Consider the following 21,170-nt stretch of genomic DNA (forward strand, 5'->3'; position numbering starts at 1 on the left):
CGAGAATAACATAAAGATTACGCAAAGATAGACGACGGTCACGTCAGGTTGCTTCTTGATTTCTTTCATTTCGTTACGACTTTATTCATATGATGCTTTTGTTGTGGCTATTCAATGCTTAGGCCGCCTGCGATCCTAGAAAGTGAGCGCGACAATTAACCACGAAAATCGGAGGAAGTAGGCAAGGTAATTCTTTTAAAGGTGCTTCTATGTTGCCAGCTCCTTGTTCAAGTAATGGACAAACGAGTTCCCAATTACTACTGCATATCAACGTATATATTTTGTTTCGCATCTAGGCTGCGAAGACGGGTACCGGTTCAAATTGAAATTGGCCAGTTACAGCGTCTCACTTTTTGGAAGACCTCTCATAAACCGGCTGTCAAAGTAAAACGAAAGTCCCAGTCATCATAACGAGACACTTGTTCTTTGATATATGCACATGACACTTTTTTCAAGCTGCCTCACTTTGCATGGCGACTGATTGACTGGCTGATACAGACTGTCGCCTAGAAATTGGAATTAATTCTAGGATTGTCCTAACCTCAGAAACGTCATGTGGCGTTTCTAGTCGCCAGGTCGCCGTTGTTATTCAACAACCATCATTCCATGTTTGTCATTTTGTTTTCGTCATGCTGCCAACAGTCATTCCTTGGCCATCTCCGCCATTTTGTCTTCGTCTCCCGCGCGATAACACCAAACACAGTCGGAGAGGTCCATTTGACAAAGCTGTAGATTGAGTCTTAAGCAATCTTCCACCAATAGTTACTGCCTGAACCTTTGCATTCTTAAGTTTTTCTGTAATCGCAAGGAGCAGGCTGCTGGAAACGATTTTGACGTGACTGTTCTATTGGCAGAACAAGAACAGTTTCTTTTTCTTCCAATGTCTAGCGCAACTCAAATTGAATGAAAAGGACAAGAAGATAAGCAAGAAAAAGTTTACTGGGTGGGCGCCAACGTACAAATGGTTCATTTTGTGACACCGGCAATCGCATATTGTACTCCGCGCATAGCACACATGATATGATAGATATCGTTAATGTCAGCTCACTGAACTCGTGCCGCCCGATGAATATAATCTAATTCCTTCAAAATGAAGAAGAAGAGGGTGCGCTTAACCACGTATAAGCAAATTCTGAAATGACCCCTGACTCAACGATATCGCGCTTAGGTTAATTGTGACTGCAACGTATGAAAGCATATGTGTTGAACGCTGGTGTACAGCGACATGTTTTACAGTGTACAGCGAAGAAAGCACTCGATAAAATGTCATTCTTCACGTTGTTATGTTCACGCAAACGCTCATTAGGACGCCTACCGATATGTCGAATAAAACTTTTGATACACGCTAAACTAATCCTCATTATTTAAGTCTCATGATCTGGTTCCGCGGTCACTACCTTTCCTAAGTACATGTATTCCCTCACCACTTCCAGTGCCTCGCTACCTATCGTAATCTGCTGTTCTCTTCCGAGACTGTTAAACATTACTTTAGTTTTCTGCAGATTAATTTTTAAACCCACCCTTCTGCTTTGCCTCTCCAGGTCAGTGAGCATGCATTGCAATTAGTCCCCTAAGTTACTAAGCAAAAAAATATGAATCTGACTGAAATAATCAGAAGAATAAGAATGGGCTAGCGTGCGTTTGCCAGGCATTCTCAGATCATGAACAGCAAGTTGCCATTATCCCTCAAGAGAAAAGTCTATAACAGCTGTGTCTTACCAGTACTCACGTACAGGGCAGAAACCTGGAGGCTTACGAAAAGGGTTCTACTGAAATTGAGGACGACGCAACGAGCTATGGAAAGAAGAATGATGGGTGAAACGTTAACGGATAAGAAACGGATAAGAAAAGAGCAGATAGGGTGAGGGAACAAACGCGAATTAGTGACATCTTAGTTCAAATCATGAAAAGGAATGGGCATGTGCAGGGCATGTAATGAGGAGGGAAGATAACCGATGGTCATTAAGGGTTACGGACTGGATTCCAAGGGAAGAGAAGCGTAGCAGTGGGCGGCAGAAAGATAGGTGGGCGGATGAGATTAAGAAGTTTGCAGGGACAACATGGCCACAATTAGTACATGACCGGGGTAGTTGGAGAAGTATGGTAGAGGTCATTTCCCTGCAGTGGGCGTAACCAGGCTGATAATGATAATGATGATGATAAAAGTAATCTTACACACCGCACCTTATGCGCTCTCCGCAAACTCATTCGTGTGTTATTTTTCATAGCCAGAATGTGTGAGCTTTTTTGCATTATTGAGCTTGCAAAGCCTATCTGATTTATTTGGTGCAGAAAAAAGCACACTACCGCCTGCTCGTCAAGCAATCTTCATCAAATTGTGAGATGATATATGAATATATGGAACTACATTTATTTCGCTACGTGCTAATTCCGCGTCGGTTTCGTGCTGCTGGCGCTTCCAAAAAATTTTAGGCATGCGTTCTCCCACAGGCACTTTCAGCAGCTTGGGTTAGCCTGCTGTTGACAAACGCCTGCTTTGTCCGTCATAGCAAACACGGGATGGTGGCACGATTTCATTAGGGCGTTCTTAAAGCAAGGGTTAGCGATGCTTCTTTTCACATGCTAGGAATGAGCCGAGTTGTAGGGTAGGACTGGACTTGGTGATAGTGTTTCGAAACTACAAAAGGTGCGTCTTATCGAACAAAACAAACGAAGGTCGAAATGCCGGATAGCACCGTCCTGAAGGAGCTCAAGTATCACATTAAGTGTGCAAGAGAATCTCATATTTGACATGAATGTATCAATCTGGTCCTCCGCGTGAACTAAGAAACACTCAATTTGAAACAAAAAATCTTCCACACATCGAAAGACCTTCAAAATGTCATTCTGAGGGTGCTCGTTCGAGAGAGTGGTGATGAGACTCGTTAAATAAGGTCGCCATTTCGCCCGAAACGCGAAGAATCTGCAGCGATAACAAATTAGTAGGCAGCTATAGGCAATAACGAGTGTACATTTATCAATCGTATAGACATGAAAACATTCGCTTACTAACAGAATCAAGAAGCATGGCGTAGCGTGCGCAGATGAAGACATGAACACATTTTACTCGATGAGCACGGAAAAACACTGTCAGGGCGCTGGCGTTGGGAAGCACGGAAGCCTCAGCGAGAGAATGGACCGCCGTGCTGCCTCTCGCTTCAACGCGAGTTTACGGTGCAAAAACACAGCGCACACGAAGCTATCAGCAATCAGAGGACTCTGTTCCCATCGCAAATCGCTATCATGTTAGGGCCCAGGCGACCGTACAATAGGCAGCAGCTGCCGGAAAAGAACGCCCCCTCTCTTCTCTTCGCCCGGAGCGTTGCTCGTGACGCAATACGGTGCGTTTCCTCCCTGTTTTCCTCCCATGCGAGCGCAAAGTTGAGCCTCCATCGTCAGCTCACCTTAGCACGCTCGTCGCACACACGTACCTATAGCATACGGCGCATGGCGACGTTGTTATCATCCTCGGACTCTTTCCGGAACTTCGTGGCCCAGGCGACAGCAGAAATACGCTTAGAGTGTCCGTATAATTGCTATAGCAGTAAAAAAAAAATCACTCGGTAAAGTAGCTATGCAAGAGCCGGTTCATGCGCGTTTTTTTTTTTTTGTACGGGTAGATGACGTCTTCCAAGGTAGTCAATGTGGTTTTTAGCTCTAAATTAATAACGCTAGGGCTCAGGATTTCCTTCTGAAACCGTGTGTCACCATATTGATGTTTCTGCGTAAATATCTTTTGTTTTGATGGACAAGGCGTGGAAGCCCTTGAAAGAATTAGGTTTAATGAACTTAGCTTCACCTGAGTCCCGTTTTTGGAAAGGATAATTAACTGCCAGACAGGCAAGCTTAGCTTGTATAAAGAGCGCTGTTGACTTCAGCCAGGTTTCATGTTTATGATACAATCACCCTTACTGGTAGGTCAAGTTTAACAGTTCCTGAACAAAACGAAATAAGATGATTTATTCGAATGCTCTTCAACAGTTTCCTAAGGGTAAATCTATAGCAAAGCTTCTTTTCGTTGGGTTCTTACGTTGCTTAGTGGCACTCCGTGACAGCATTTAAGTACAAAGAAGATCGCCTCGTTTGCTTTGGTACAAAAATTGCGTGTGGTACAAAAGTCGGCAGGCGGAACACAGAGAGAATTCGCACTCAATTTATTTGCAACATGCTTAAAAGAGTACTTAGGACGTGCATCATTAGAGCGGGCAACAATTTAAACACCTTCCGAAAACACGCAGGCCACGGCTTCATCTGGGGGCGAACTTGGAAGGTTGCCTTAGCATGCAGAGTTACAACATTACCAAGAATAAAACTTGATTCAGTGGTTTCCTCGCCGCGTACAGTAAAATATGGGGTTGCACCCCATTATTGAACAAGTGTATTGTCCTAGGACGGATTTAGAATCAACTACAGCGAAATGGTTTTGATCCGGAGGATAATTCGAAATTTGCAGATGTATGAGTGAGTTCACCCTCATGAACCTGCAAGGAAATGCACTTTCTTGGTCAGTCAGGACGTGCTCAGTTGAGCTGCTTTGACGCCTTTTGTGTGATTGTCCTGGCTGTGCGCGTAGAAGAAAATGTGATCGCAAGAGTCGCAAAATGAACCAGCTGGAAATTAGCACCCATTCTTTAATTTTTGTTCCTTTCCTTCTTCTCTCTTCCTTTACACATTTCCTGAGCTGTGCTAAAAACAATACAGCAACATGCTGTACCAATTTTCCCTAGTCAACGGCACTTGCGAATGGCCTTTCTTAATTCCTACAGATCTTAGTTCCCGAGTTTATTAAGTGCTTGTAGTATTGAGCTGGAAATGCTTGATAACAATATGGTTCGCCTTTTCCGCATACATATTCTGAGCCTCTCTCCATAACCGTTGTCTACGTGTCTGCTTATGGCTCCTTTCAGTTAAGACACTGGCACGCCGTGTCGCCCCGAGCCAATTACACCAGACCGTCGATACAGACTGGCCTATCCTTCGACCTGGCAACACTGCAATACGTCCTTGAGGAGACAGCACCCTCGCTCAATGAAAGTCTTTTCCGACCGTGCCGGTCTCGGAAGTGGAGTAGTCGAGATGTGGCAAGTCTCTTTCAGGGTCACTTAAGTTCAATTTTCGCAGTGAATCTGGCATTTATTGTAACCCTTAATTGCCCAAGGTAACAAATATTTCCGCCGTTCTGACACCATGAAAATGTGATGTCTGTCTTTCTTTATTCGTTTATCGAAGGCAAGTGAGAAATTTCGTCAGGGAACATGGCTAGAGGCAGGAGAGTGACTGACGAACCTACGTCACCCTACAAAGTCACTGTTTACATAAAAAATGCTGGTAAGGTTCAAGAAGGTTCTACAGAAAAAAACTAATGTACGTATGTGCAGCCGAAAGACCATAGGATCAATTGCAATGCACTACCTTAAAGAAGAAAAATGGGCTAATAGAAAAATTCAGGAAATCCCTCCAGGTCACAGAAAACAATCGAGCCATTCTAAGTGTAGAAACAACACTAAAAACATGAGATATGCGTACATTGAGAAATAATGATATGTGTACGTCAGTCGTTTACTAACTTTAGTAAAAACGTCTTGCCACTCTTTAACATTGACAACACACTAGTGAGTCCTGCATGTGTAAAACAAGCCCTGAAAACTTAAGGCATACTTTATAGCAGCGTCTTTGATATCCTGGAGCAATTTTTATGTTAACCGTTATGAAGACCACGTAGAAGCGAAAAATGTTCAAATTTTAACAAGTACAGACTTTCATGTTTTTGTTGAAGTGTGCTCACATTAATCTTAAACTACTTGCTAAGAAGTTGTTTCAGTTTCGTTTCATGTGTGATTGTGGTTGGGCATTACGCGGTTAAGTTATGCTGAGGGCGTTAACATAGTAAGGAGTTTCTTGGAGCCCTCCGATAGCCTCATTCGGAGATTTAACAAGGGCAATCGATGCATGTCCACCCGACAAAGTTTCGTTAAATTCCGACGACAATATTTTGCATTTAAAGCACAAAGTTACATTTGCAAGCGTAATCGCTGGAATGATTAAAATTTTCTAAATTCCTCAAACCAGCTCGAATTTACTCTAGCCATATACTCGGAGTAAGGTTTTGTTATTGCGGCATATTGCGTGACTTTGTTTTATAATATCTTTTTCTTATAATAGTTTTCCTTTTGTTGAGTTACACAAGCACGTCTTCATATTTCTTTACTATGAGCACGACTTGCTGTTCAATTGAAACCACGTCATTTCTTGCGTCTTCATTACATATCAAAATTTCCCATTTATGTATGTTAAACTCATGGCCGAGATTCGTTGCTGAATTACCACCTATACGCGCAATTATCTGGAAATCCCTTTCGTTCTCCACAAGTAACCCGCCGTGGTTGCTCAGTGGCTATGGTGTTGGGCTGCTGAGCACGAGGTCGTGGGATCGAATCCCGGCCACGGCGGCCGCATTTCGGTGGCGGCGAAATGCGAAAACACCTGTGTGTTTAGATTTAGGTGCACGTTAAAGAACCCCAGGTAGTAGAAATTTCCGGAGTCCTCCACTACGGCGTGCCTCATAATCAGAAAGGGGTTTTGGCACGTTAAATCCCATCATTAAATTAATTAATTGTCCACAAGTAGACGATATTTTCTGCGCGCCTCCTCGTTTGTACAAGTAGCAGCTAGTCTCATGAAGTTTCCTTCAATAATTTCTGGAGGGAATTCTGGCGCTGCGATCGCTCCGCCACATGTGGATGATGGGGAGTACAACAATTTGCCTGATCTTCCTGCTGGTGCACTCAGACGTTGTTGAGGCTCTCTTTATTACGCTTTATCTGGCTTCATTGTCCGAAATTTCGGACCAATCTATACTTTTCTAAGTGCGGAATACTCACCCTGCGAACACTCACAATTGCTAGTAATTACAGCAGTTCAGCCTCTCAATGTTGCCAAATGGAAACGTGCCAAGCGTCTCAACGTGCTGGCTTGCCTGTCAGAAGTTCATAAGGCCATACTATGGCTCCTTGTCGATGGATGCGCCTGTGGCCTGATGATTTGAATGTCGCGCTCATGTGCTTCGTAGGGATCTTGTGGTCAAATCATCTGTCAGACAATGTTAGTAACATTTACCCATTTTTTCCAAATATTTTGTCGAAAATAACGAGGTTATAATGTCAGGAAGCCGCTTGTACCCCGAAGGACGAATTTTGGGAAATCCATGCACTACCCATGATTCCCATGCTGACTGAACCACCCTGCTTGCAGCTCCTGTAGACAGATGCGCCCGACTTCGGTCTAGTAATTGTATTAAACTCTATGGCTATTAGGTCGCACATGCTTCCCCTCACTTCGCTCTCAATAATAAACTAATCAGCAAACTTTCGCCGCGACGATTATCCGTCCTGGTTATCGCGCTTTCCTGGCTGTTATCGACTTGTTCAGAAAAGCGAAAGGAAAAGGAGCGAACGGCTTTCTAATTTGCGCCAGGCTCCGTAGTTGCCTGCCCATGCGGGTGTCCGATTTCACCCGGCCCATTGAGCGCGCCCTATTTGAATATACTTCTTTCTTGGCACAAACCCCGAGGGGTTGCCGGCTGATGGCCCTAAGTTTCGAAGGTTAAAACGTTTACTCAGGCTAAGTAGGCGGCGCCATCTGGTAGAGCCTAAGCTGAACTTCTTGCGTAGACATTGTGCATCGAGCAGTTTCGGAACTGGAGCTACCCACCTCATCACACCACGCTATGCGCATAGTGTAGCAAGATCCGTCAGAGCCAAATCCCAGTGTTCTGTGTAAAACAGTTCCTAAATTTAGTACTTCCGGCATTGATTTTTTTAACCTTGAATACTTATCCAAATTAGACGCCCGAAAAAAATACCATCATTTTGCTGCATAGCTAGAGTGGAAGACAACATCACTTCAGTCGCGTCCCCGTTTAGCGCAGAGAAAAATTTTTAAACCTTGGCCAACTTTTGCTGGGACTCTTTATGTCGTATTCTTTACTGTGTTGCTTCCTAAAAAAGTGTAGAAAGATTCTATATAGCTCAGAAATATGTCTTTTTTATTTTACGGTCACACTCCCTAGCTGGTGTCGCAAGTGTACAGGAAATAATCCAGTGTTTGAGGTGCATTTCGACGTTTGATTGCATTCGCTTCCTCTGCCTATGCTTTGCAACCGCTGAAGAGCTTGCCTTTTATATTCGGTATTTGTCTATGTGGACGCATGTGTATGGGTATAACAAACGCTTGTTATGCATCTTTCATTTCAGCTTTGCGCAAACGGCGACTTCACAAGCAAGGCCAATAATTACTTGGGCGATGACGTATCAGGCTACGGCGTTCTATCCAATGCATCGAAAGTCGTCGCGATGAGCGAGTACAACGACTCGGTGGCTTTCAAGGTCGGTATTTAGAAACTTTAGGTCTGTATTCCTTCTTGTCTTCTGCGCATGCCCTGAAATATTTGCTTGGCAGTTAACGTGTATAGCGTTGCTGGAGCAGCTTGGAAATGTTGAGCGCTGGGTGCACTTGTTCCTTAGGAACTTTGCTCATTACAAGGAATTCAATGGATTTCAGAATTATACTTTCTTGGGAGTGGCGTAGAGAAAATTTGCTCCCTTGCTGTTCTCTTGTTTTGCTTTTGTCTGTTAAAATATATTTGGCTTCACCCTAAGCATGATAAAGAAATTACATTCGTTGCATCGACATCTTTCTTGTGTCCTACAGTTTCCCAAGGCACAGCCTGGTATCCAGGTAGCACTCGTTGCTTGTGCCACCGTTTTCTGGCATTGCAGTTTTCTTCTCGCCTCCGTTGCTTTATCTTCGCTTCATTCACAACACAATAACATAAACCAGATTTACTGAGCCATTCTAGTTGTGAAACAGACACAGGTTACGCGAGCGTCTTCAATCTTGTGCGGTTTAGGTAATCGGAAGGAAGTCAATCTACGTTCGCGCGGAACCGAATGTCTTTCACTTGTCCCTAAACTGTGCTCCGGGTTGAGAAAGGTTAGGAGATATGCTATGGGGTAACCTGGATTACGTCGGATGAACGTACATAATCCAGAGCGCTCGTCCGGTCACTCAGTCTTGATAAATAAAGGATTCTTGGTTTAATTGCGCAGCTTACGCCTCCTCGCTAAGGTTGCTTGAGCATTCAGCCTTGTGCTGGAGCTGTGATTGCAACTGTTTGTGAACTTTGTTAGCAACAGGTCTAACTAGAGCTTCTTTCTCTGTGGCTTATCGTCGCTGTCTGTTTTTCGGCCACTCAGACTTCTTTATTTTGATCGATTCCGCGTGTATTTGTTGTACGTGGAATTGGCGTTTATTTTGAGCCTGCCGTGTGTGTGTTTCTTTATTTGTTTAGGCGGCGCTGTTCTTCAACTGGTATTGCAATTGACGGTACCATGCCATCATCTTAAGACCTATTTGAAAGGATTACTTTCTGCAGCCTCGGCTTAGTGATACATCTTCACTTTGCGGTTGGAGCATAGTGCTTTATTTTCCTTTTCGATTTTCGTTTTTCTTCATTCTCCTTTTATTTTGGTTTCATTGCCTTCAGCTGTTCGCTCGGTTGGGCTTGCTCTGTTTGAACTTTCATTCTCGCAGCACGATCGTGATAATGTATCGACTACGGCTGTTCCGTGTGTGTCTTTAGTTTGTCTTGTAGTTTCGGTTGTTTTGGTTCTCGTAGCTTCACTGGTCACGTGTACTGTTGTCCTTGCTCGATTAGCTTTAGTTTCTGGGCAATTTTAGCATTCCATGAAGCGTGGCAGGTCCTTCTTTTGCTGCTAGCCGCGTGGCATCCTAACAAGAAATCGTGATGTTTATGGTCGGTGCACATGTTTCGCAGAGGGATTCTCGTGGTGGAAGTGTTCTGGGATTCTGGCTGTCATTGTCCGCAACGTTATCGCGTAACATTTGTGATGGCAAAAGCTGCTAGTTCTATGTGGCCCCACGCAGCTCTTAGATGCATTGCTACAGGCTTCTGTGTTGGGGCCACAGACTTCGCAGCTGGAGCAGCAGGGCGTTGGCACTCCATGTCCGGGTGGTTGTGGCTGCCGCCGAGCCTGTACACTCGCCTCGTACCTCGGTGCTCGAACGTGACTTCATGGGCCTGAATTATCGTTGAAAGTAGTACCAGTCGCTTCATCTCCATTTTAATCATTCAAACTTCGCTCAACTCATTCCGTCTGGTTTTCACTACGCGCAATGCCTTATTTATTATTTTTTTGTGCGGTTGCAGCGCTGTGTTGCAGCGTTTTGTCGACTACGTATACCGGTAGCCGGTGTGCTTTCACAAGCGTCTGGGTGGCCCAGCGCTTTAAATCCTATTTTCTCGTGAAAGTCTCGGCTACCATTAGTTTGGTTGGCTTTGAGACGTTCCTTGTGCCTAGTAAAAATTTAAAGCCCACCATGCACTGGATGACTCCAACGCTGTCATCGTCGGCTCTTGAAACAACGGCGCTGACAATCTGGTCAATTTAGAAGTCTCTGTCCTAAACTATAAAAAGAAGAATCCAGAGTCATTCCACTCTGTCAAGGTGGATCACCGGTGAAGTGTGTATGGCGATAAATATGTTGACAATCAATATGGTGACTGACAATAAGCGACACAAACCACAAAAAATTTCATTTTTTCACAATTTTCTTGTATTTATTTTATTGCATACTGAATGCTTTTTTTTCATTTTTATACTTTTCTTTGCTTTTTCGGCTTGAATATTTGGTCACCAAAATTACTATAGCTTTATGATCAATCTTATATGCGTCTAGCAGCTGTGTAGCGATACTGGAAATTTTCTTGACAAATACAAGATCTACGCATGACTGATCACGTGTCCGGGGTGCACTGATGTTTGTGTAACATTGAATGCCCAATCATTCCGAGAGAAACACCACGAAGCACTTTTCGTCTGGCCGAGACGCGTCTATGTTGAAATCATCCACAATTACGATGGGAGTGGAGCCGGTAGGGGCGATCCAGCTAATGGCGGATACGTTCGGCGCGTGCGGCAGGATCTTTGTCCGTATTAACTGCGTGTCACCGTCGTCGCCCATATTCCCACTTCTGTTCATGACGGTGTTCTTCGTAGCCGCGCTGTTCTTCCATAGTGTCGATCTACCGCACCCGACCTAGCCATTGTACCGGTGGAAGGGAAGTGAGATAAGGTAACGTGATTTTACTATGAGCCCGTGACGGGAAGCCGCCATCCGTACTAAATAGCATCTATTGCGGTTTTACTTTTCACAGAGAAGCTGTGTGTGGCTAGCCGATTCACCCGGCCGCCTGTCGGTCGCATGTAGGCCGTGAATTCCTCCGGCGCAATCACAATAGCATGGGCTAAAAAAAATACAGAAGAGAAAGAGAGGTACGCTATTAGCTGCGCCAGTTGTGACGTCGTTGCTGTTTCTCTCTAGTTGCCGAATGGACAGGCCACACGCCATACCTATTTCTGACGAGCAGGCAGCTTTCGATCAGCAACGCCGCGAGCTGAATCGGGAATGAGCTTGTCTCCGCCGCGCCGATGCTGCTGCACGGGCACAAGAACCGGCTCGTGCAGCCGAGCACGAGCAGCAACTGCGTACCGAGGATCCGGCAGCCTACCAAGGCGTCGTTTACTGAACCGTCAGGAGTAACCCAGTGATAAACACCGGTGCCGCACTTTTCCGCATTACTCGTGAACCATCTGCACGAAGTGCTTGGGCGGTGATTTCTTTATTTGCACAACTTTTTTTATCGCAATACGTTTTGGTACTTCTCGCGAATAACGCAGCTTGCGCATACTGAGTGATTTGCCTTTACTTTACGTTTTAGATCTTTTAGCTAAGGATAAACTGCCATATATTTCGCATACGCACCAGAACCGGCAGAAGCCACCGCACAACAGCTCCGCAGTAAAAATACTTTATATTTTTGGGGTCTTTCTGCCTACTCATTCTGGTAGGAAACGTTGCTCCGAAGATCGCCTATGTTGCATTAAGCCTCCGGCACACGCAATTGGCGCTTGCCTCATTCCGCAGCTTAGCCGCAAAAAGTACTGACGATTCTTTGGCACGGTGGTGGAAGGATTGAACAGCGTTCGCGTCTGGTCGCCATGTCCGTACCAGCAGGCACTTCAGTCTACGTCGCGCCTACGAGACCTCACGAAGGCATGGGACAACTTGCTACAACGCTGCTTGCGTCCCAGTACCAGAGGCGAGATCGCGCAAGAAAAATGCTTTCCCAACATTGGCTTGCGCTTACATGATTAGCTGGCACCACGCTGTCGTCAGCGGTCGTCTGCTATGCGAAGGGAGAACGCCAAATCAACCCCACTTTTCTTGGTGACGTAGGACGCTCGCGCGATCTCGCCCCATGTCTTAGCTTGCATCGCTGCAACCGTACGAACTCCTAGCAAACTCTCATCTTCGAGCCGCAACAGCGCGATATGAAAAAAAAAGAAAAGTCGCAGTTTCGCCCAAAAGGCGAAGCATCGATTGCGATAGCAAATTAGTGGACAGCTCTACGAAGTAAGCATAGTAGATTCATCGGGCGTATAAACTCGTAAGCATAGGAATACTAACAAAATCAACAAGCATGGTGTCGTGCGCGCACGAGCCAACATGTACACATCTCATGCGATGGCCACGGAAACTCGCTTTGAAAACGCTGCATGGAGGAAACGCGGCAGCACCATCGAGCGAATTGGCCTTTGTGCGGTAGCTTGCCTCAACGCGAACTACGCCATGCCGCGAAAACTCAGCACAGAACGGACTCATTGCCAGTCGCAGATGGCTATCGACATACAGCGGCCCAGCTAGGCGCGCGTGACCGTCAGGGCCGCCCGGAGTAGAACACTCCCTACTTCCTCCCTAGCCTTCCCCAGAACTTTGCGCCTCGTGGAAGACGGCGCGCTTCTTCCCTGCATTCCGCCGTTGGGTGCGCGAGATTGAGCCGCGAGCGCGGGCTCACGCTATCATGCTTTCACGAGCACATTTAGCATACGGCATGCGGCGATGATTTGATCGTCCTCGTACTTTATAGGGAATGGCACAGCGGAGGCGACGGCACAAATCCGGCTTGAGTGTCCAATGATTACTATCGCGATAATAAAGAAATGCAGCTATTGGTCACAAAATAGCGCAGTGAAGTTGTTCTGCTCGAACGAGATACACGCGATGCATGTTTTATCTTATATTGAGGTATAATCGCATTTCAAAGCAAACTCGATTCTCCGACACAGGCAGCGCTGCACTACCAATCGACATCGACCATGCCGTACCACGCCGGCAATTGCCGCATGAAAACGGCTGCAAAGCTACACTGAGCAGTTTTGCTGTATAAATTTTCTAACACCTATAGACGTAATGTTTTGCGAGTTGACCAAAAGTCATCGGTAAAGGTATTGAAGATTTCCCACCACCCAGCTTTCTGCCCTTCTATAATGCGTATTTCGGCCAGATGTGCCCATTCTGCAAGTGCAATAGAGAATCTGGTGTCTGCTATACGCAATACAGTTCTCGCATAGGCAGGTGTCAGATAATGCAAAACGTGGGTCCCCTTGAATTGACATCAAGTAGCGTGCTCACGACGACGAAATCAAATTTTACGTGCCAGTATTAGAGTTACAAGTGTCAGTACTAGAGTTACAAGAAGCAGCACCTCCGCACTTGATGACTCAATATACAAATGTACAATATCGCTGTTATGGAACAAACCGAAAACATCTCAATTTTCTTTTTTTTTTTGTGCTTAGCAGGATGCACCATTTAATAACTCAGCAGAGTCAAGTCTGGTCCACCAATGGATATTTGCGTGTTGCATAGGAGGGAAAGAGCGTGTGACTGATTATGCTGCCTTTGGGCATGTCTAATTTCAGCTTACTAACAGGTGCTTTCGACAAGTGTATCCGTATATTATAAATACGCACAATAGGTCCGTGCAAAACGAGCTGTAGAAATGGTGATCTTTATTTAGGCGATTGTGTCTGTCCTGTTGGAAAATACACCAACATGTAAAAATCAAATATAAATGTATGAATGAAGTAATGGAGAGGAGTGTAACCAGCTTTGAAGGAATAAGGCCGTATTATTTATGTTTATAAACGATAGTGTTTTCTGTTGAATGAGCTCGCCAGCTGGCAATATATTTTTACTATATACATTGAATTCGGTATCTCTGCCCACAGGAGAAAAAAAACTTGATCTTCGTTCATCACGTATATTTATTGGCACTTTACCAGGGAAAGTTCTGGATCAGTGAAGTTAAATGCAACCTAGACAAGTTAAGTGTTCTGTCCTGTAACAATCCTACTTTTTTTTTCAGTTAGAGTGTAAAATGAAATAGAAGTACTAGCGACCCCAAACTATCTTCTTAATACAAAAGGTATGCAAAGCATGTGTTGTTATGCATAGGCGTATAAATTGTGATGGCAGAACACGGACAAAAAAAAAACAATCATGCCTTTTCCTTACCGGCATGGACGCAGGGAGAGAGTGTGAGGGTGACAAATTTTGGCAGCTCACTATTAACATGCCGCGCGTTTTTAACTGTTTTAGCTGTTCTCATGTAGTGAAGCACAAGAAATGCAAGTTTATTGGCCATGCCTCAAGCACCATAATTCCTTTTGACTTCAAGTGTGGTCCTTAAGCTCATTGCAGCACGTAAATATAAAGAAACTTACCAATAAGCCTTGACTAATATTCTAACTTCTTTCTTTCTTTCTTTGTGAAATTTGCCCAAAACGAACAAGTAAAATGTGTTTCCATCCTACTCCTTGACATTTTTCTTGCTCGTCACCATCTTAAACAGCGCCATACATTAAATGGTGCAATGCCGGCTACCACCTCAAGCTTGATAGAGCTTCATAATTAGTACAGAGTAGAGCATGACATTTACAGACATGAAAACTAACCAGAAACGCGGTACATTACCTGACTAGCCTAACAATTGCAATCTTTATAGGAGGTGCATCAAATATACAGGGGTATCCAATCATCAAGCACCAAAATTTAAAAAAAAATATGCAAATGCCGCGTATCTGTACAGCGCCACGGTAAATTTATTTGCCATGGCGCTGTACACATAGTGTAGTAATTTTTGGTATTCCGGCTAATTATATACTTAGTGTCGATCAATGAACTTCTCATATATTATAATTAGATAAAAAGTGCCAGTGAGAAAATTGTAGTGCAGCGCCAAAAACTCCCGATACTGCTTTCTGTTTCTCAATAGTTGCTACATAGACCTTTTTCTCCGAGCGTCAAAGAAGCTTGCGAATACACGAAAAATTGCGGCGCCACTGGCCGCTCGAGGCATTCTGTGTGTAGTCTATTCACGCGCTTCTTTCACGCTGAAAAAAAAATTACTGTGGTATGTACCACATATTCAACAACAGAAAACTGTATTGGAAGTTTTTCATGTTGCTGTACAAATTCTTCATTGACACTTTTCATCTAATTATATCATTAGAGAAGTTAAATAAATAATTACGACTAATTATGCATTTAGTCAGAATGCAAAAAGAATCTGAGTATCTTCAAGCGACAGGAAAACCATTACCTTGGTTCAGTTAAGTCACCACGCATTTCTGTACCTTTAAATCTTGGTGCATGATAGATGGGGCACCTTATTGATAGTGAACATGCATAGGAAAGCAAAGCCCCCTAAAACTAACAAGTAAATTAGAAATAGCAAACCAGCTGCAGCAATACAACAAGATGCTTTGTTTATAACGCGACACAAAAGAAAAGAGTTCGCGCCATGTTTAAAAGCAGGAAAAAAAAACTTGAATTTTAAAGTGTGATAACTATGGAAACAAGGCGGGGATGCTCGCCAGTCTGGTAGTCCAGGTGCTTTTCTTGGCGTGATAGGACGTAGTGCCTCTCGAAGATGCTGCTTCTCCTTGTGACTTAGCAAAATAGTGGCGTGCTGACACAGGTGCTTGCGTTCTAGTTACGGGACATAATTTCCATTAACTCGAGAAGCGTGAACATTTAGGCTGGTTCAATTACGTCTTGAACAGAAATAGCTAATAAAAAAAAGACGTGAGAAACAGACGTGTGCGCTGACTTCCAATAACCCCCTTGATAGCTGGTCCCACTTGCCTGCCGTAAATTTGGTGGCATAAAAATTAACTCTGAATTTGCACCGTCGAACGTGGTGACTAAAATGGCCTGATGAAACCGACCTACTTGAACCTGCGTGCTCTGCAGCTGGTTCATTGCAATATATCATTTGATGACTACGCGAATTCATCATCACCATCATCATCATCAGCCTGGCTACGCCCAAAGTAGGGCAAAGGCCTCTCCCATGCTTCTCCGACAACCCCGGTGATGTGCAGATTGTGGCCATGTTGTGTCTGCAAATTTCTTAATCTCATCCGCCCGCCTAATTTTCTGCCGCCCCTGGCTAAGCTTACCTTCTCTTGGAATCTAGTCCGTGACCCTTAATGGCCATCGGTTATTTTGCCGCCCCTATTACGTGCCTTGACCATGCACATTTATTTTTCTTCATTTCAAGTAAGATGTCATTAACTCCCGTTTGTTCCCTCTCCCAACCTGCTCACTTCTTACCCCTTAACGTTACAGCCATAATTCTTCTTTTCATAACTCGTTGCGTAGTCCTCAATTTAAGTAGAACCCTTTTCGTAAACCTCCAGGTTTCTCCCCCGTTGGTGAGTACTGGTAAGACACAGATGTTATACGCTTTTCTCTTAAGGGATGATGACAACCTGCTGCAAACATCATCGCTGTATCCGATAAATTGATAAAACAATCCACGTAGCCACGGTAGCCCAACCTTGTTTAGTAAAGCCATCTAGCTCATTGTCGCCAAAATTGAAGATTTGCGAAGGAGCACAGTCATGGAATATAAGCGATAGCGAGCGGTAGTATCGATTCGTTATTTCATCTGCGCTGCACATCTTGCTTGTTCGTTTGTTATTTCAGTACATTGTACAGCACCTATATATTAGGTGTGTTCCAATAGTGAATTTTCGAGTCGAATCAAACACGAATGCCTAAGAACAACGAACTTCGAATGCCGCATTGAACGTGTTCTTATTTGTGAGCAAATTAACATTTATTGCTTCTCTTGGGAATGTGTCAAAAAACGAGGTCAAATTACGTTTGTTTAAGCATTTTTGTAGCGACAATAGAAACTGAAAACCAAGTAGATTCAGCAGTGTGTAAATGAGAAATAACGTTTTCAAGTTATCTGATGTACAATACGGATGGCAGTAATAGAAAAGGGAACACGTCAGAACATTTACGTACATTGTATTCGTTGAAAAATGTGTCACCCTACAATGCTCAGCAGTGTTCTGAAAGGATTCCAGCTTGACTCTGCTAAAGCAACATATTTCAGCACAATGCGTTGGTGGGCTAGTTTGTGGGAATCCATGAATACTTTGTTTAGCGCAAAACGACAGAGACAAGAAAGACGACAGGACAAGGCGCTACTCTCAACTGACATCATTTTATTGCGTCACTCCTTTATAGACCGCTCAAACCAGAGGAACATGCGCAGTGAGCACCATGCGGTGGAGCCACCAACATCCGATCCCAAGAGCGCACTCATGCGACAGAATCCAAGAAACCAAATTCAGCGCTGTACAAGGTTAAGGAAGGCACACTAATGCACTGTGACCCCAATGACTGAATGAAAAAAGGTTCCGATAACTCTCGGGCGGTGGTGTCACGGCTCTTTTTCAAAATCGTGGTATCACGAAACATTGGTTTGCACTTGCATGTTTTACAATGTTGAGCCAAATGGGAACCTGTGCCTGTTGGTATGGATCGCTCATGTTCTCTAAGGCGCTCGTTAACACAGCGGCCTGACTGCCCTACATACACTTTGCCACATGACAAGGGAATCTTACAAACCACACCGACTCTGCAATCTACAAACTTCACGTGGTTCTTTTCACAATCAGGTTTTTTACTTGTTTTAGAAATACGGCTGCACAACATTGACAGTTTCTGAGGAGCGGAAAACACTACCGGAATTTGGTATCTAGTGGCGACATTCTTTAGATTGTGAGCCACTCTGTGGCAATACGGCACAACTTCAGGCCTCTTCTTTTGTGTGATGCGGTTACTTTTGTGCCGCTTCCCTTTCAATTTCTGAAGCAATACCTCCGAGACTGACGTCACCACCACACTTGGGTAACCAGCAGCCTGCAGCCTATTTAACTGAGCAATGAAACTCATGCTCGCATAGTGATGACAAGATTTCATTAAGGAAGATTCTAAACACATCAAAGCAATGGCGCGTTTCAAAGTCTTTGAGTGAGCAGACGCGTAAGGTAAAAGTTCCTTACGTGCACGTGGCGAATACATCCAACAGGCGTGGCCTGTTTGTAAGGATAGCTGCAAATCTAAAAACTGGAGTTTACCGTCCCTAGATAGCTCATGTGTGAAAGTTAAACCTTTGCCATTGTCATTGAACAAAGTTAAAATATCAGCTACCGTCACGGAGCAGTCATTGTTAGTCTGTTTTATCACATCAAGAAAATCGTCAACATATCTAAAAATTTGAACTGAGTCATTGTTTAAGGCACTCTTAAGAGCGCGGTCGACAAACGATAAAAAGATATTACAAAGAGCAGGCGCCACACATGAACCAATACACGCACCATTTTTCTGGATAAAAAGGTTGTTTTCGAACCGGATAAAGTTGCACTTAAATAAAATTCAAGAAGGGACATGAAACTTTCCGAAGACAACCCGGTCACATTGCGAAAATCTACCTCGCCACTTTCTTCGATGCACGTCATCACACTGCGAAATAGCTCATCATGCGGTATTGAATAGTAAAGATCTTCGACGTCAACAGAAAAAATGTCAGCTACTGAATGGTTGTCTTCCAGAAACGAAACAACATCGAAAAAATCCTTTATGCCATAAGGATCGCCAATAGTTAAATGCTTCAATTGTTTTTGCAAAAAGCGGCTAACCAAAACCTGCCAACAGTTGTTTTCACTGACTATTGTACGGAAAGGCACATCCGGTTTGTGCGTTTTTGCAGTGATAAAAACCTCTAGAGCAAGTACCTTACATTGTTTTACATTTTTCACAATCTTAATCTTTCACAATCTGTGTTAACGAGCGCCTTAGAGAACATGAGCGATCCATACCAACAGGCACAGGTTCCCATTTGGCTCAACATTGTAATACATGCAAGTGCAAACCAATGTTTCGTGATACCACGATTTTGAGAAAGAGCCGTGACACCACCGCCCGAGAGTTATCGGAAGCTTTTTTCATTCAGTCATTGGGGTCACAGTGCATTAGTGTGCCTTCCTTAACCGTGTACAACGCTGAATTTGGTTTCTTGGATTCTGTCGCATGAGTGCGCTCTTGGGATCGGATGTTGGTGGCTCCACCGCATGGTGCTCACTGCGCATGTTCCTCTGGTTTGAGCGGTCTATAAAGGAATGACGCAATAAAATGATCTCAGTTGAGAGTAGCACCTTGTCCTGTCGTCTTTCTTGTCTCTGTCGTTTTGCGCTAAACAAAGTATTCATGGTAAGCAACATATGTTTTTGTTCAAAATAGATGTCTAATAGGCAGTCTACAAGGGAAACATTCTAGACGAATGACTAAAAAAATTACAGGGCGTTAACAACTACTTAGGTGTTAGCGGCGATGCTGGTTAGGCGTTTTCGCTTTCGATCTCGAGCACTAAACACACTTTCCGCGAGCGGTGTCGTCCACCGTGATGCTACTGAGCGTAGCGTTGACGGTGCGTCCACCTTGCCTCGTTGTTTTCGAAACCAAGCGTGTTCCACGTCTCTTGAGGCCCCCTAGCCCTTCGCTCACGTGCCATGCAGGTGCCGTCAATAGGGGACACACTACGATTTCAAATATATTTTGGGCGCAGTCAATGTAATCTGACGCCCATGATGCGCAGAGGGCAACAAAATTCTGGTGGTACTGCAGCGAAGAGTCAACGAAGCTCCTTCTCTCATTGGCAGACACGTACACAGCGTCCCTTGAGCGTTCACTGGAAGAGTAGAAGCACTTACTGGCGCACGCCTAAAGCTTCGTCTGCGGACGCCGACGCCAATGAGGCCGATTCGAAATTCAGAAACTAGATAAAGAAAGTGAACGGTTTGAAGTTATTGAGCTGAGGTTATTCGTCGTGTATGTTCAACAAAAAACTGGCGTTTACCTAACAGCGGAATTTCTCTGGCGAGAGGTCTATTCGCAATACATAGTCCTCGCTTGCTTCAGTATCACTGTCTTGACTCTCCTTATTCGAGCGATACTGATGTTCCTTATATTTGAGGACCAACTAATATTTGGCAGTTTCGAATAGTCAATTTTTTTATGAAATGCGAATCAACTATTCGAATATTTGGAATATTTGAAATTTCGAATACTCGCACGCCCTTTTTCTCTCGCCTGTAATAAATTTTCTCATTTAAAATGTAGTAGCTTTCATTAAATACACTTCGAATTTCTTAAATGTTCGAAGTCGGCTTAGTGGATTTTAGTTTATAGGGAACTATCCGGTATAATCTTGGTCTTTCTTCTCTTCACCGCAGGTTGCGGTAGCATTACACATCAAAATCAAATGCGATCGCAATATCTCGTAGGATGAAAGCGTCCGCAGTGCGCCCAGTACAGTGAACTTACAACCAATAAAACTTCATTGCTCGCAGTTCAAGACTGGACTAAGGCAGCAAGGCATTCGTGAGCGTACTGCGTGGCTCTTCTACAACGTGGACCTGCTGGACTTCGATAACAAGTGCCCCGAGCCTACGTACACTGTCCTCAGACTGTTTTGTCTGGAGTTGAAAGGTCCGAGCGATCAAAGGTGCCAGTGACAGAAGAGCATCTTCGTTAAGTTGACATGGCCGTCACCTTTTTGCATGTACTAAGAAAATTAAAAAAAGGAATAAATTAGTGACACATCGTTAAAGTGCTGCAGTCTCTGTGTTTTGAGTGACCACCTTCAGAGTGTGTACAGGCCCGTTTACTGTTTGCCAACCAGCTAGCATGTTCTATGCGTTCAGTGTACCATGCCCTCTCCAGAAAAGAATAAAGGGGGTGGAATTTACAGTCGTTTATTACATGGGGAGACCTTATAACGTAAAACTATTCCAATATGTATTGTTCCAATCGCCTGACGTCAAATTTGCGTAATTGCCGACGCAAGCATCGGGCAGGGTCCTGCAGGGTTGTCTGGACAGACC

General features: G+C 44.2%; 1 protein-coding gene across 1 annotated transcript in view; it reads left to right on the forward strand.

Annotated features, from left to right (window-relative positions):
* The window catches only part of LOC129388268 (uncharacterized), a 101,651-nt gene extending 80,771 nt beyond the window's left edge, over nt 1–20,880 (forward strand). Inside the window, exons 8-9 of the mRNA XM_055078410.2 lie at nt 8,253–8,384; nt 20,637–20,880. Of these exons, the coding sequence (XP_054934385.2) occupies nt 8,253–8,384; nt 20,637–20,801 (297 nt within the window). The 3' untranslated portion in view covers nt 20,802–20,880. The remainder of the gene's footprint in view (nt 1–8,252; nt 8,385–20,636) is intronic.
* The last annotated feature ends 290 nt before the right edge of the window (nt 20,881–21,170 follow it).

This window comes from Dermacentor andersoni, chromosome 10 (genome assembly GCF_023375885.2).
Source record: "Dermacentor andersoni chromosome 10, qqDerAnde1_hic_scaffold, whole genome shotgun sequence".
Lineage (NCBI taxonomy): Eukaryota > Metazoa > Arthropoda > Arachnida > Ixodida > Ixodidae > Dermacentor > Dermacentor andersoni.